The following is a 15,874-nucleotide window of genomic DNA, read 5'->3' on the forward strand; positions in this document are numbered from 1 at the left end:
CTCGAAATCGTGGACACGCGCGCCTCGTGAGCACGCGAGTCGACGCGGTCTGGGCACTGATCCAATTTACTGACAGTAAAATTCGTTCGTTTAATAAGAGCCCGACAGTAATTGTCCTCGACTAACAATGCGGTCGAAGTTTCCGGTTACGCTTCGACTAATGTTCCGAGTCCGTGACAGGGAAGTTGCCTGATTGAATTAGGCGGAGGTCTGTCCAGCTCCAAACTTCTCGCTACCAAATCGATGATGCATACTCAGGGCAAACGTCGTTACCCGATTATTGGGCTAATCAATTTAGGATCCCACGAACGCGCGCACAGACGCCCCCATGTCGCTTCGAATCTTAAAATGCGACGGCCCGGTGCCCAGGGTCATTTATTATTGGACTGCGGATGTTTACGCGAATATAGATTTTTATGTACGCGTTCCACGAAAACTGGAATCAAACAGACGTTTGCTTAGGCTAGCGAATTATCCATTAAAGTTTCCACCAGGATTCAAGCGCACGGAAAACGTGAAGATTTACTACATTTCTCAATGCGCTGAATACCTTGATCATCCGAGGGTATTTTCAAGTACAATACAAATAACTTTTGTAAATTGTGCTCTACGATGTCCTACGTCTTCATGCCAACGTTTGTCATATCTAGAGCGTGTATGTAACTAACAAAATTGTTTACCATCGGAATTAATTTTTCTCAAGTATTACCTTCTGTGATGAATGGTAACCTTATCATAAGGAAACCGATTGTATCTTGGACTAGTTAAGGGATAGACGGGTAGAAAAGACTCCACAGAATGTACTAACAGTTATCGTTTATTACCATTAGTGCGATAGTAAATACTGTTACGATACATTGTACAGGAATGGTGTACGCTCGGCCGCAGTACAGGGTCGTTGTAATCGTAAACTCTCTACCGTAAGTGAATCGACAGTCCTCTACATGGTGGATCGGGTCGAGACGAGCTCGTCCGCGTCGCGGCCCGATCAGTTAATACTATTTATCTCTCTTTCTCTGTATACGTATAGCCTCCGTATTCTATCCGAAGATCTGCGCGGCATCGGGACCAGAAAGAAATTTCGATCGCCGCCGATCGGTCGCGGAACGAGTATAAAAAATGTACAAAAGGTTGAACGAATTTTGGCGATGCTCGCAAATGTCGCTTCTATACACGCGGTTCGACGTCGAAATTCATTTTTCCGCGCAGAGCTGTCTTCCCTGTGTGTTCAAAGAACGCACCTCGGCCGGTGATTCTTGCACGACTCTCAGTTCGACATACCAAGGCGCGTTCCGTCGGCGATCGCCGCGATGTTAAATTCAACGTTGGATTTTCCGCGGCGGGAGAACGCGCGCGCACGTAAATTACGCGGAGGCACGCGGTCCTCGATAATCGGCCGGGCATTGGTCGACCGACCGCGGATTTTCTCCACCAGGAGCGACGATCTGCGTAGTTTCTCCCTTCACGTTCGCCGGGGAATTCGACCGTTCGCTCCTCTGCGCATGGTTCACGCGATTCGCGCGCTTCACCTTAACCTTACGCCTCTGTACTGGCAAGCTACCGTGTACACTAACGCTCAAAAACATTTTATCGTCTATTAATGGAGTGTCTTCATTTGAAAGCGAAGTTTTTCTGCGGTGTTTCATGAAACCGAGAATCAAACAGAAGTTCGCTAACTTTGTTTGGAGTTTCGAGAGGTTTTAGTGGAATTAATGTATGGTGAAGCTTATTTTAACGTGTTTTTTTAGATACCATTTGAAAATAAATTATTTGTTGTTTTTTATTATATAAAAGAGACGGGCCATTGATAAACCAATCGATTCGAGATCAATCTCTTTCAAATAGCGTGTAGTAAAGAAACGAGTAACCTTGCCTTTCATTCTCCCTGTTTTCCTCCGGTCTCGATCAAATATTTCTGCGCGTTGGCGTATGTTTATACGCGGGTATATACCTTCTTACCCTAAAGCTATCGATTCGAATCCGGATACCGGAAACGTTCGCGTACACCTCATGGGTAACGCGGCTATCTCGAGACTACCAATAGCGCCTACGCCTAACGCGTTAACTGTTCGTCTTATTGTTCGTACGCCAACACTGTCTACTCCAAATAAATTAGTTTTAAGGCTACGGGTGTCCCTTGGCTTAGGTTATCTTAACTACTTGACTAACTATCCGCCGACTACGCCGGATCTTAAATTATTGTACACCGGGGTCCGGCCAGCGAACAAGTTCTGGAGACGAATGTTTATGTTCCTCTAAAGAGTACTGTTTTTGTTTCTACTTTTTTACTGTTTTTGATTATTGAAACGAATAACAGTATAACAGTAATTAGAACAAAAAAAAGGAACTGGAAACTAATGGAAAATATTACTTTGTTCTTTCCTTTCTTGGAAATCATGAATGTTCTCGATGATTAAGAATAATCATTATCCAAATAGTACAGTCTTACACATAAATGTCAAGTTAGAAAGAATATACACTAAATTACTCATCTGTAATACATTTCAGGTTCAGCTCGTTATTAGAGTTACGCCCGCCATTTTGTCGTTGTTCTATTGTCCGAAATGGCGGTGATTCATCCGGACTCCATAGACCTGCCGGCCACGTCGGACGCCGAATAATAACTTATGGATTTAGTGGGCCGTTAGAGCAGCGTTATCGTTTAATTATCGCTATCTAACGTCCCGCGGTAATTATACACGTAATACAATGACGAGTGAATGCTATCTACAAGGATGCGATGGCTGGCGGCGATCAATGCGGGACACTAGAGCGAGGGGTCGCGGTGTGCGGTGTTCATCTTGGGCTCCCGAACCGTGGGAGACACGTTAATGGATCCTTGATCCAGAAAGACAAGAGAGAAAGTCTCGCGGAAAAGTAAAAAGCCGCTCGACGGTCGCCCGCGCCACGTTACGCATTGTTCGCCGCGCGGTTATACACAGCGAGGGGATTTGTAACGAAGTTACAGCTCGTTAATACACTAATTACACGGTGCCGTTCGCACGCTCGCGTTGTCACGCGATTTACTCGCGACGGCTTGTAACAATCTGGCACGCAACACGCACGCAACCAGTGGACGCGGTGACGCAGTCGACGTGTTCCTCGATTTTTCAACTTTATTCTTTGAGAAAACACTTCGTCCTCTTTTTACCCCTTTTTTTCAATCGTCGCGACATCGACAACGTCGCCGTCCACCTCACATTCGCACAAGAAGAAAAGGAACTAAGGAGGTTCGAGAAACGATCCGCGCCTGCTCGAAGATCGAAGAGAGTTTTCCATGTTTTTCGTGGTTTCGCGAATTCGTTTAAATACGCAGTTTCGAGTGATCTTCGAGCTGGGAACGGAGGGTTTCCGGCTACCGTGAGCGATGGGTGAGCGCGGCTCAGTCTCTTAGATGCACCTGAAGAAACAAATAACGATGATTAACTCTACGGCTGGCTCGCGACGTCCGTCGAAGACGCGCACGCACGTGTGCGCCCCGATGAACCTGCGAAACTCGAGAGCACGAGGTACTAAACTCTACATAGACATAAGACGGTTTTCTTTTTATGCGGTGCGTGCGACCGCTCGGCCGGCCACTTCCGATCACGCTCACCGGGAATCCGATCCGGAAATCGATATCTTGTTTTAACGTTTTTGTTCCTGCCGCAACACGGCTGTCTCCGGCGACTAGAACGCGACTTCATTGGCGAGCTATCGCGATTAATTACCTCCTTGAGAGCTTGCTAAACTCCGGAAATCGTTGTTCACAATATTTCATCAGTTCGTTAGACAAGCATATACGAAACAACATCGAGAAGTGTGTTTGTTTTAGAGAACTTTCCATTCTCAAACTTCATTGTATTTATGTCGCGAGTGTCGACGTGCTTTGCGAACTGAAACGTTATTTGCTATAAAATTGAATAATCAAAGTATAAAATACACAGTAGAATGAAACAGATCATTTCATTCTGAGTTAGCGGCAAACTGAATGCTTTTGTTATACATTGTCTTTTGATGAGAAGAATATCGATCTATACGGAGATCGAAAGAATGCATTGGTTACAGTTCTTGTATCAAGAACACTGGTAAAAATAATTTATTATAGAGGAAAGTAAACATAATGTTATAAATGGGTGGCTCTTAAGAGGTTAATCGGTTAAGCCGCGAATTAAACTGTCGTCGAACGTCGTCAGAAGTTACACGGCCGCAGAAATGGTAATCTCGCGGCGGTCGCACGCGTTGAACGCGAGAACCGGGAGGAGGTTTCACCTGGTCTCCTCGTCGTCTGGTTCCCCATTGTATAAATTCGGCACGTTGAACACCACATTTGGAAGGCATTTCCGAAGGCATTGAATTCCTAGTGTGTATTGTCACGAGTTCGAGTCGGTTATGCCCTGACCTACCTACGTGTGTGTCGTTGCAGGTGCGTGACTCACATGTAACACTTAAAAAAAACATGGAAAAAGACGTGAACGGTGAGAAACATCGAAGAAACGCGCGTCGCTCGCCCTGTTCATTAGAAACCGGAGCGAGTTCCGCGTCGTTTCACGTCTATTCGTCGAATCACGATATTCTTTATGTAAAATCTCGAAAATCCGTTTATATGAAAAAGTACAAAAAACACGGTTTTTATTCTAACGACAGTGTCGTCTGTCAACGGGATCGTCTCTCGTCGCGCTTTCGTCGTAAATTGTGTGCCCGAGTGCTCAACTATTTAATTAATATTTCGCGTAATAGAAAAACAGCGATATTACACTTGATCTCTTCAAGGATATCTACGCATACGTGTACCTCCAATCTGAATTCCTCGTTAAAGCTCTCTCGCAATTTTTCAAATATATATATCCACCTTAACTATCTTCCTTTCCATTTTTTTTTCACCTGTGAATAAAGAATCTGTCGGTCACTAAAAAGAATTCATCCTTGAAGCTATAAGTCGTTTTATACGAAATTCTACAAGCGGACTTCCGCTGTTTGAAATAAAGCAAAAAACGCAGTAATATGATGTGAACGATTCATATTCGTATAGAATGGACTTGAATTAGTCTCGGGCGCAGAATTGCCGATCGCCGAGAATTTTGTCGCGATTGCAACAACGATACGCTGATCCCGTTGACTCTCGTTATCGGAGTCGATGTGGACTTGGCAGTGCATGGATACTTTCCTCGAGAATGTCTCCGCCGTTCTTTGGCAAAAGAGAACAACGTTCTCCTTGTTTGCGGGGAATATAGACGGGGTAGAGGGAAGGAAAGAACGTGGCCGCACGAGGAATCGCGGCGATGAAATCGTGAATGGATTACGCTTGACGCACGGAAAACCCGGGTGAAAGTACTTACGAGGAATCGGGTTATTTAACGAATAATCGATTCGGCGGATCGATGACGGGACCAGCCGGGTGTAAAACTCCTGAAGCCGCGCATGCTAGTAGCCTGGGGACGCCTCCTCGATCGCGGCCGCGCGACTCTGTCGATGCAAATTTATGCTAAAGAAAATTGAAGCGCGATCGCTCGCGGCTCCGATGAATAATGAAGCCCGCGGGCCGAAAGTAAATACCGCGGAATCACGATCTCAATCCTTTCCGAACGGAGGTCAAGGTCGATCGGCTTTCTCGTGGAAATTTAACACGTTGACTCGTTTCTCGCATGTTCTACTGTGTTTACTATTATCTACACTCTGGAGTTTTGTTTTATTATATAGAACATTGACTTAACATTGTAAATGATTCAAAGAAGATTGATGGGATTTTTAGTTTCATGGATGATGGAATCTTGAATGCTGTGAACGCAATGTTACTTAATTCTAGTCTTTGTATATTGGTCCGTAAATATTTGTGCTTGTAGAGGAATCAGTCTGAGCAGTGGCACTTAGTTACTCGGTAGTACATTTTTTCATTCGTGTTACTGAAGAATTTGGTATCTGCATTTATGTTATTGCAATCATTCTTAATCCATTGCTTGCTAATATCAGTCAGCAGCGAAAGTTTCGCATTGAGTTTAACAAGGAAGAAATTCCTAAACAGTAAGGTAACTCGAGTTTAATATTAATATTCTAAGAAACATTATTGCAACCCTTGCCTCTTTATAATTCGCGCAAACGAAAGCGCAAGAAAAAGGAATAAACAGTTTACTTTATGGTCACCAAGAGTAGTCAACGTGTTAACGTCTCCGGCTTCCCAAAACCGCGGTTCCTCTGAACAATCGTCCAACGAACCTGGAGATCGACCACGGTCTGTATGAACCGAATCGCCGAGTAAAGCCAAAAAGAGTCAAAGAAAAAGACAAGAAAGAAGAATGCAAGATCGTCCGTGGGGACCGTCGCGGTGGACGGTGGCGGCCGTCGATCATTATCGCCGTCCTGCCAAGAGAAACGTTCACCCCCAATTAGCACCGACCTCGCCTGGCGCCGTTTATTAATAACATTCGAATAAAGTGGCGTCTCGTGATCGGGCACGCGTCACCTCGTTAGGCTTCTCGTTTATAAATAACCGATCAACGCGTAGTGGCCAGTTCTGTTCCGAGCTCTCTAATCACCATCTTTCCCCCCGTAACATCTCGCTGGAGAAGCGCGACGTTATCGGAACCGAACGGACTCGCCTGGGATACAAATCACGGTTCGAACCCGCGTCGCTCTAGTCCCGAGGGAGAGCCGACCGGAACAAGGCGGTGGTTCTATGAATATTTGTCGCGTCGGCGTTGTTTTCGCCACTCTCTCTCCTATTGTGTCCTGCGGAGACAATGAACTATTCAATGTGACGGAGGCCGTTCTCTCGGCGTTCTATCGCGTTCGCCGAGGTCCGCGGGGACTGACAGCCACGTCTCGCGACACATTCTTCGCGGAGATTTCTCGCGTCAAGGTCGACGACCCCGTAGCGTCGTTGTGACAGCCTTCGACGTAGCTCACATTGAAGGCGTGGACGCGGTTACAATCGCCTCTTATCCTCCGGCGGAGTCATCCGGAACCGGAGAGAGCCTCGACCCAAAAGGCGTCCAAGTTCACGGTCCCGGGGCCGTTGACCTGCCGCCGCAGTCGTTTACTTCGGAGGTGTATCGTCGGGTGTATACCTGTTATTACCGACCGAGCCGGTGCGAATCGGTACGGTTCCTGGGCGGTAGGATCCGATAACAGCCGGTTTGAAACTGAAAGTCTTGCCCTCCCCACTCGACCTATCTCTTCGCGACCCCTAACGCTTCTACGCTCCACCGGGAACGTACGCTTCGTATACTGTGCGGCTCTTCCGGCCTGCCAGCCGGTAACCAAAACTTCCGCGTCCGGCTCGGAGAGCTCCCAAATAGGACGCGGGAATTGATGTTGACGAGTAGTGCGCATCGTCTTCCGGATCCCGTCGATCCGTCGTGTTTATTGAATGGGCGCGAACTCGTTTCACAGGAGATGCAGTGCTTCCTGCGCCATTAGCAGGGCTCCGTTTTCGTGTTAGATCGCGGAGGCGGGTCGGTCTCTTTAGCAGATGGTCTCCAACGGTGCAGTCTTCGTGCTAGGATTCTGGGTGACGCTGTCCCCCATGCTGGGCATCCCGTGGCTGGTCGTGCTCAGTCCGTTCCCCTGTCTGCCAGCATTCGTTCTCGGGTTCCTGTTGCACAGCCTCTTCAGCGCGGCGCGCACTTGCGGCTGGCAACCAACCACAACGAAAATCAGCACGCCCTGGAAGGCGTTTATCAAGTCCGTGAAGTACCAGATGTACTGCGGCCCGCCGACTACCCACGACACTACGTCCGCAACCCAAGTCACGCCCATCACCACCACCAGCTTCATGCAGACGCGGCCTAGCGCGGCCCTGGAAACAAAACGAATCGTTGTTGTTCAGTGTTTAATTGGTATTCGAAGTGGAGGATGTTGTATATACTTGGTGAATGGGATTATAAGTATTTCATTGAATTTCGTTTACAGAATTGAAGCTCAACCTGCTGTAGACCGAGTTTATTAATTAAAGTTAATAATTTGTTAATTAATTGCTTCATTTTATTTGCCACTTTACTATGCACAAAGAAATGAATCAACAAGATGCCAATATATTGTTATGTGACTGCAAAGTCACAGGGGCCTACAGAGGGTTAACGATAGCTTACCAGTGATACAGTCATTGAACTTAAATTTAGTTTCGATTAGTGTTGTCTAAAAAGTTACTATATCTAAAATATTCCATTAATTAAGTACTAGAAAGTCGTATTTGCAATTCACGATTCAATAATAACATTCCTGTCGCGGAGTATTATGGAAGTGTACCAATGGATCAATTAACTGCCATTCCACAAGAATCTGTACAAAGTGTGTATAGTTTGTTTGCGGTGTAACAAGCGGTCCCGATTGTTCTAGCATTATTTCCCAAATGAAAAGCGCACCTGTTCCGGTTTGATTCGCGCATAATCGAGTATCTACCGGCTGCCGAAGGTACGAATTTCCGGCGACAAAAACCGGCCCCGATTCAATTAGCGCACCGTTCAATTACGACGAGCATAAATCAGCCCCGCAAACGTATCCGTTTGTTTGGCGTGACACGTTGCGCCGAGCGCGTAATATATGCATCGCATTGTGGTCGAAGTCAAAGCATTATTAATACGTTCCGGCAGAACATTCGCGACCCGTTACGGTGTTGTGTCGGGAAATTATGGCGTTATGAAGGTTACGGGTGTTTCTCACCCTCCCGTTCCTCATTTCCGTGCTTGTCCGACATCCGTTGCTTATCGCCGCCCCTTCGCAACCCTCTTTCTTTTCTCTCAAAGTATAGACTTCGAGGCACTCGCTCTATTACAATTCCCGACATTTAAGCCTTTTATTCCGTCGATTCGATAATTCGTTGCCTTCGCAACAGAAACATTTCATCAAAGATAGAAATAACCCATCATAACTAAAAATTGAAAGGAATTTGTATGAATAAAGCGATTCCAAGGAATAAAATCTGGCTGAAGTAATAGAAAAGAAAGAAAGTACACGTTTACAATATAATATTTTTATTATACAAGTTATTCAATAAACAATACTATAACAGCTAATTTATTTCCTCGATCACCCAATTATTTGCGGCGCATACTGATCAATACAGAATGAAGTTATTCCTAATTAGCTAGGCCGTCAACGTTAAATTGCGTTGGCAATATTGCATCCTAATCGAATCCTAATACTAATCAATAATTTACTATTCTGAATTCATCGAATAAATTTCAATATATTCTCCCAAAGAAATCCAATCTGTACAATAAATGCAAAACGGAACACGATTGGATTAAAAAAGAACTTGTAAATCTCAACAAAGTCAAAGTCTATATCTTTATCAACATATTCTACTTTCTACATCAAACATCATCAACGTAACATACTATCCTACACAATAAAAGTCCCTAAATGATTTGATTAACGTTAAGTGTCACACAGAAAAGTCCTTAATCCATTTTTGCCAACTCCAGCAACCCCTCAGAATTACCACGGAAAGTTTTGGACAGGATTTCGCGATCACGGTTTGTAGAGATTCGGACGTCCCCTAGATGTAGGGTACGGATAGGTCGGGGATTATGAAAGTCAAATCAGCGGAGCGCTGCGCGTAAAGTTTGACCGTGGCCATTACACGTCTGGCAATCGACCGGTTGGCATAATGGGGCGGCGAAACGTAACGCGGGATGGATTTTCGAACCGGACGTAGGGATTGTCGTCGGTGGGCTGGCGTTGTGCAACAACGCGTGCTTGTTATTTTGTGAGCGGAACGTTCACTGGTCACCTGCGCGGGGCCGCGCAGTGCCGCTTTGATTTTACACGACCCGGTATAAACCATCTTTTAACCGCCACGAATATGTACGCGCGCGACATTATGCCGCCACCGCAACGTACGGCCATGTAAAATCGAAACTCAAACAGCGCGCGCGCGTGCACGCTGACCATTACGCGTAGGTACCAGAAACTAATGGAAATATCGGCTGGCCAATTTAACTATGAACGACCACCGCTGTTTTATTATTGATCCCGGTTTTTATACGAGCGAATATATCCCGCGGTCGACTGGTTATTATTCGAATGAAAGTTTCACTGGCTCGGAACCGTTGAAAAATTCAGCGAAGCAATCACCGGCTCCGCTCGGAACATACCGCGGATCGAAACATCGTCGATTACTGAATGATGGTTAATGGGTTGTAATAATACGTGCTGGAAACAAATTAGACACCGGTTATGCACGCGAGGGGAGAAAGAGAAAAACTACTCGACGATGGGAAATGCTAGGCGAAAAAAGGGAGAGGGAGATTTGATGTAACAGAATCGATACTAACATTACGATCTTGACCTTTTGCACTCGAATGTTCTTTAGTGGAAATATTCGATATTTTGTGATGAGACATGGAAGATATTCTTTGAAACTAACTAATGGAAATGTAAATAAATTACAATACAAAGCTGCTTTATGTCGATATTTCATATATTGATGCGGTATACAGAGTTGATCACATGTAAGATTTTATAATTTTCCTATATCATATCAAGCGGTGATCGAGTTAATAAAGTATCGAAAGATCAAGATTAGTCTGAAATGGCAGAAAATTTATTTTAACGTCTCCAGTACAAATATTTCATATGAAATAAATATTGAAAGTCATAAAGTTATGAAGGAGAGTGGAAAGAAAATACCGCTTTAATATTACTCGATTGATTAGATAAGTAATTTAAACATTTTTCTCAATAGCAAATCTACTGAAATTGAAAATGTCTTATTTGTTCGAACCTTCTCGCGAGGATGAGACGCGTGTATGTCACGATAGAGTGACATTTGAAATAGAAGAGCAATGTGTTATTCAAGAATTTTGTAGTTTCCAATTATCGAGGAAACGGCGGACAAGAAAATGATCGATGAAATCCGGAAGAAAAGAACGAAAGAAACCGTCGCCATGGTGTAACGAACGGTGGAAGTGCGCGCAGTACAGCGAAGTAGGGATGATCATTCGAGCATTTTTATTCGATGCTTCAAATTAATGCCACTCCATGAAAGGAAGGCTCGCGGATGAATCCACCGACGAGTTAATTGACGTAACGAGACAGAGGAGTGGATATGGATTGTTAGCGTCTGCCGAGACCGGAAATATCGACGGCATTAATAACACGGGGAAAAGAACGGGATTGGGAAACGGTTCTGACAGTCGTCGATATATCCTCCGATCGCTTGTTATTCCGGACATAATGCGACTGGCGGACATTTGTTTAATGGCGTGCGTTTTGTCTAGACATCGTAGAACGAATGTTCGTCGCGATCCAACGAAATCGTTCGAAAACTGTACCTGTGCAGGCTCTATGCAATTTAAAAGTACGCACTCGAGGATCAGGAACTTCCAATATTTACACTAGCACTCAAATCTTTAGAGACTGATTTCACTTATATCAAAAGAGTTTAAATTTCTTGAATATAAGTGAATATATAAGTGGAAATGAATATATTCGAACTTCTGTTAGATAAACATTTGAAGTTAATATATAAATATGACTTTTACAGTGCAAGACAATGAAGCATTACCTACTCGAATTTAATAAAAGTAACGCTTAAGACAATATAATAAAAGAGATCTCTAATAAATTTCCCACAAAGAAGGAGCAGTAAATCATATTAACCTTCACATTATTCTATCACAAATGCGAACACTAAACGCGATGCCAAAGTTTTAAACCTCGAAGTACATCGAATCAATCTTGACGGATTATCAGTGGAATCGATCGCGTCCGCTTCCTTCCGTCTGAGCAGCGAAAAAAGGAGCTACATAAGAAAGACTGTCATGTGCAAGGGTATAATCCTTCTCGAGGCAGGAAATATGATAAAGGAGGATCACCACCGGTGACACCACCTGGACGTTGATATCTCTCACGGCGCACGGGGATTAGCGAGTAGGTCCTGAAATGATTGTCGTCGGTCCACTTAACGTCGAGGAGTGATGCGGCGACCAGTTAGCGAGCGAGACCGATCGGATTTTCCACGCGGCTTCCGGCCATTGCGGAATGACCCCGTGAAGCCAAGGAGAGCACGGATCTCCACTTTACGATTCCGTGAGCCTCGGAGAAGCGGAAACGTGTTCCGCGCGAAGAAGCGGCTTGTTCTCAAGCTGCGACCAGCGTCGTCCGGCATGACGGTTATAGCGCGTGTTTTATCGCGGACGCGTTCGACCGACAACCTTGTCGCCTCTAGCCCCGGGCATAACTCAAACGGGGCTCCTTTGAGCCTCGATCCAGCAGCTTTATTCGCGTCGAGTTTATTTTCGCGGCGATGCCGCAACTTTTATACCCTGCTAAACACGGGGAAAAGTCGCGTCACACGGAAACCTTGGTCTGTCAATGTTGCTGTTGTTATTGTAGGTTGAGCGGGATACGTTGACAACTTGGTTGACCCCTTATGGTTCCTTTGGAAACTGTGCTCCAGATAAGCTGTTTTAACCCTTTATACTCGTATATCATGCTGAAGATGACAATACAACTTTGTTATAGAACGTTGAAAATTGTTTGAAAAAGTACTGTGCTTGAACAGATTATAAAAATTAAATCTTATAATAATAATAAAGAAAATAAATATAAAACGTTGAATTCTACCGCTGTAAATTAAATTAATTCATTTCCCTAAAAATAAATAAAAGTTTACACCCAACAACACTTAAATCGAGAGAAAAGGGTTAAAGGTTGTAATCTATTGCCTTTGAGTGCGACTTGTGACGAACATTTAATGTAGTTTAATAAATATAAGTGTCATTTGGTTACTTTGATTGCGAATTGACTACTGTTTTTCTATTGATTGCTGTTTCTTAAAGGATATACGTAGTATGAACATAGAATTTTATTCTTATTTTAGTAAATTTGTTAATAATAAAATAGTTCTGTCGGGCAAAGTTTTGGAGGAAATCATAGCGCAAGAGATTAATTCACTGGAAAATGACAACGTTTATGTGTCTGCTTTGAGGGTTGAATATTGCTGACGGAAATAAAGTATTTGGTTTTAGGTTGAAAAAAATTAGTTACATGTTTATTTTTAGTAATATATCACTTTTTCTGTAAACCAACCTTTTTATTGAAAAAATAAATTCCGTTTAAAAAAGATGTCGAGAAGACAGCGAGCGATTCGCTCGATTGAGATTTATTTGAAAGATACAGGGACATCCTGTACACGGTGGGCCGTAAAAGAGAAGCGGATTGGTGGAGATAGAAAAACATCGTGTTAACATAGATCTGCGGATCAACCTTGACAGAGATCGGAAAACAACTTCTATTTTTGCGTCCGGTATTTATTTGTGCACTTCGAAAAAGATTCTACGCGCTCGTTTCTATTGCAACATTGATGTGCACGAAGGAGTAGTCTGATTCGAGTTTTATTCCTCAATCAAGGTTCAGTCAGCATTCTCGAATTTACTTAGTAAAAACGGACACTTCCAAACTATAACTGTAAAATACAGGGTGTCATGTAACTGGTGGTACAACAATACAATAGATGCTGATTTTGTGGCAAAAAATAAGTCGAAAGTATACGATAAAATTATTTCATGAGGTTTTGTTATCAAGAAAATTGACTTTGAATATTCGCTGGGTACGCCTGCACTTGACCACGTCTCGTTATTGGATCTCATTCTAGATCATTGTCTCGATTGAAGTTTATGTTGATAAAGACTTCCAGCGTCACAAAAAATATTTATCTTACTACCCTACAGTAAGCCTTTCAAGTCTTAGCCGGCTACCCTTAAGCTAAAAGTGCATAGAGGAAAGAGGAATCGACGTACGCTCTACTTATCATAGCGTTGCATATATTACAACAACAGAATGCGTTAGAAAGCGCCCATAGAAATTTCATTATTTCATTTCCTGTTTCATTGCATATTTTTAACTCTTCAATACAGTAAACATTTTCATGACGTTGGTAGTTTTTATCAACATAAACTTCAATCGAAACATTGATCTACAGTGAGAACCAATAACGAGTCACGAACAAATGCACGCGTGCCCGACGAATATTCAAAGCCGATTTTCTCCAAAACAGAGCCTCATATCAAAACATTTTATTGTATATTTTTGACGTATTTCTTGCCACAAAATCAGCCTCTATTCGACTCTACCACCAAGTACATGATATCCTGTATAATCTAACTGAGCATCAGCTTATTTAAACAAGGAAACTCACGGAAAATCTGAACAACGATGTGAAATGTGTGAAAATGTGGTCATAGCTTAAAAATATTCATTTCCGCGTGACTATGTAAAAACTCCTGAGCTACCCCGTTCGACAAACCGCGCGATGCGGAGGTCTCGATCGTAATTTTTTCATTAGTTCCCCTTCCCTCTGTCTCCGTGGCTCGCTTACCAGCCGAATATTCGTATCAGCGGAACACGGGATCAGATGAAAAAGAGAGCGGCAGCGCACCTCGAAATTACGCGTGGGGGTGAGACCGGGGAGGAAAACGAACGCGCGCTACAGAGAATCTGTATCCGCCATTATGGCTGGCGTATTCCGGCTGGTATGGAAACGAGGAGAAAAGCGAACGGGTAAAAGAGAGAGAGACAGAGAGGGGGGGGGGGGGAGTGAGAGAGAGGGGTAGGGCTTCGGTTGAAAGAGAATCGCAAATTGAGATCGTCAATATCAATTTCGCGCACGGGACGAGGGAGCAAAGGTGGCACGAAGGGACCCAGTGAACGAATGGAAAATAACGATTCGATGCCTGATATCTGTCGGCGCGGCAGTGATAAAATAAATTCTCCTTTGAGTCGCGTCGCTCTATAAAAAGGCTCGCGGCGCGCGGGATCGCATAAATATCCGACGAAAAAAAAGGGATGCGATTCGTCAAACGGCGCTCGTCGCGTATCAGAGAAATGCGAGTGGGAAGGGGAATGCCGCGCTGGGACCGCAGGGAATGGAAGATAATATTTTTCGCATCGATCTGGAAAATTTTCTCCGAGAATTCCCGCGGTTTACGGCACACCTTCGGCTTCGTTCGAAGCGCCTGCCTCGCCAGCGTCCCCGCAGATACGCTTGTAAACCGCGAGTTTCATGAACCAGCCAGCTTTTCGAAAATGGTCAAAGTGACTCATCGTGTTCGCTGGTCAAGGTAACTGGACGGACTGGCGCGGTGCGGACTCTCGAATTGGACGCTGGTCTCTATGATTGCGTTTCCGTCAATGTTACGAGGGAATTTTGTGTGGTAAATAGTCGTTAATGCGCGGACGGTAGATTTTTCTGGATTTACGGCTAAAGAGACCGAACGGAGCTCAATGAGTTGAAAATTATAATAGAGCTCGATGTAACATTATATTGTTTCCCGCTGAAATCGTTAATGGAACGAGATATTGTGACTTTTAAATTTCTCGAAATGATCCGAGCGAACGTGGATTTGCATAAATATCTGTAGTTTATCGGCGCCACTCAAAATGTAGCGGTTAACGCAATTAGTATTCGTTTCCGTTAACTATCGCTGACCTGTAATTCTGATGCAGCCAATTATAGATCTAATTGACAATTACGGAAAGTACCCTACAATCGAGCGAACAGTTGTGTTTCAATTGTCATTATTAATGCGTCGTTTGGATCGCGTTTGGCTCGATTCACTCCCGCATCGAAAGTTGTTTCTTTTCTCTGAACTATCCAGTATCTTCGGCGCAGCCTTCGATTGTGTTATAAATAGTGAACGCTGCGCTCGTTAATCTTCATCTTTGTTTCAAGGAGTTTAAAGGCATTGGGATTCCTCAGGACCCGAGCCAGTGAACGCGTTAAGCGGATGTCCCGAGGCTGAGCGCGTTCGATGATCCCGATTATCCGGCGGTAACGTCGCGCGCTCTGGACCCACCGATGGAACTAGTTATCCTTGGTATTTATCGGCCTCGTGGTGTTGTCCTTCACGCCGAAATAAAGTATCGTTCCTGCCAGGCGAGCAATAAAGGCGGA

The 15,874-nt window shown here is 44.2% G+C and overlaps 1 protein-coding gene across 1 annotated transcript in view; it reads right to left on the bottom strand.

Annotated features, from left to right (window-relative positions):
* Nucleotides 1–825: 825 nt before the first annotated feature.
* Nucleotides 826–15,874, bottom strand: part of mthl1 (adhesion G-protein coupled receptor methuselah-like 1) — a 208,968-nt gene continuing 193,919 nt past the window's right edge. Inside the window, exon 7 of the mRNA XM_031994535.2 lies at nt 826–7,774. Within this exon, the coding sequence (XP_031850395.1) occupies nt 7,441–7,774 (334 nt within the window). The 3' untranslated portion in view covers nt 826–7,440. The remainder of the gene's footprint in view (nt 7,775–15,874) is intronic.

The sequence above is a fragment of the Nomia melanderi genome, chromosome 11, assembly GCF_051020985.1.
Source record: "Nomia melanderi isolate GNS246 chromosome 11, iyNomMela1, whole genome shotgun sequence".
Classification (NCBI taxonomy): Eukaryota; Metazoa; Arthropoda; class Insecta; order Hymenoptera; family Halictidae; genus Nomia; species Nomia melanderi.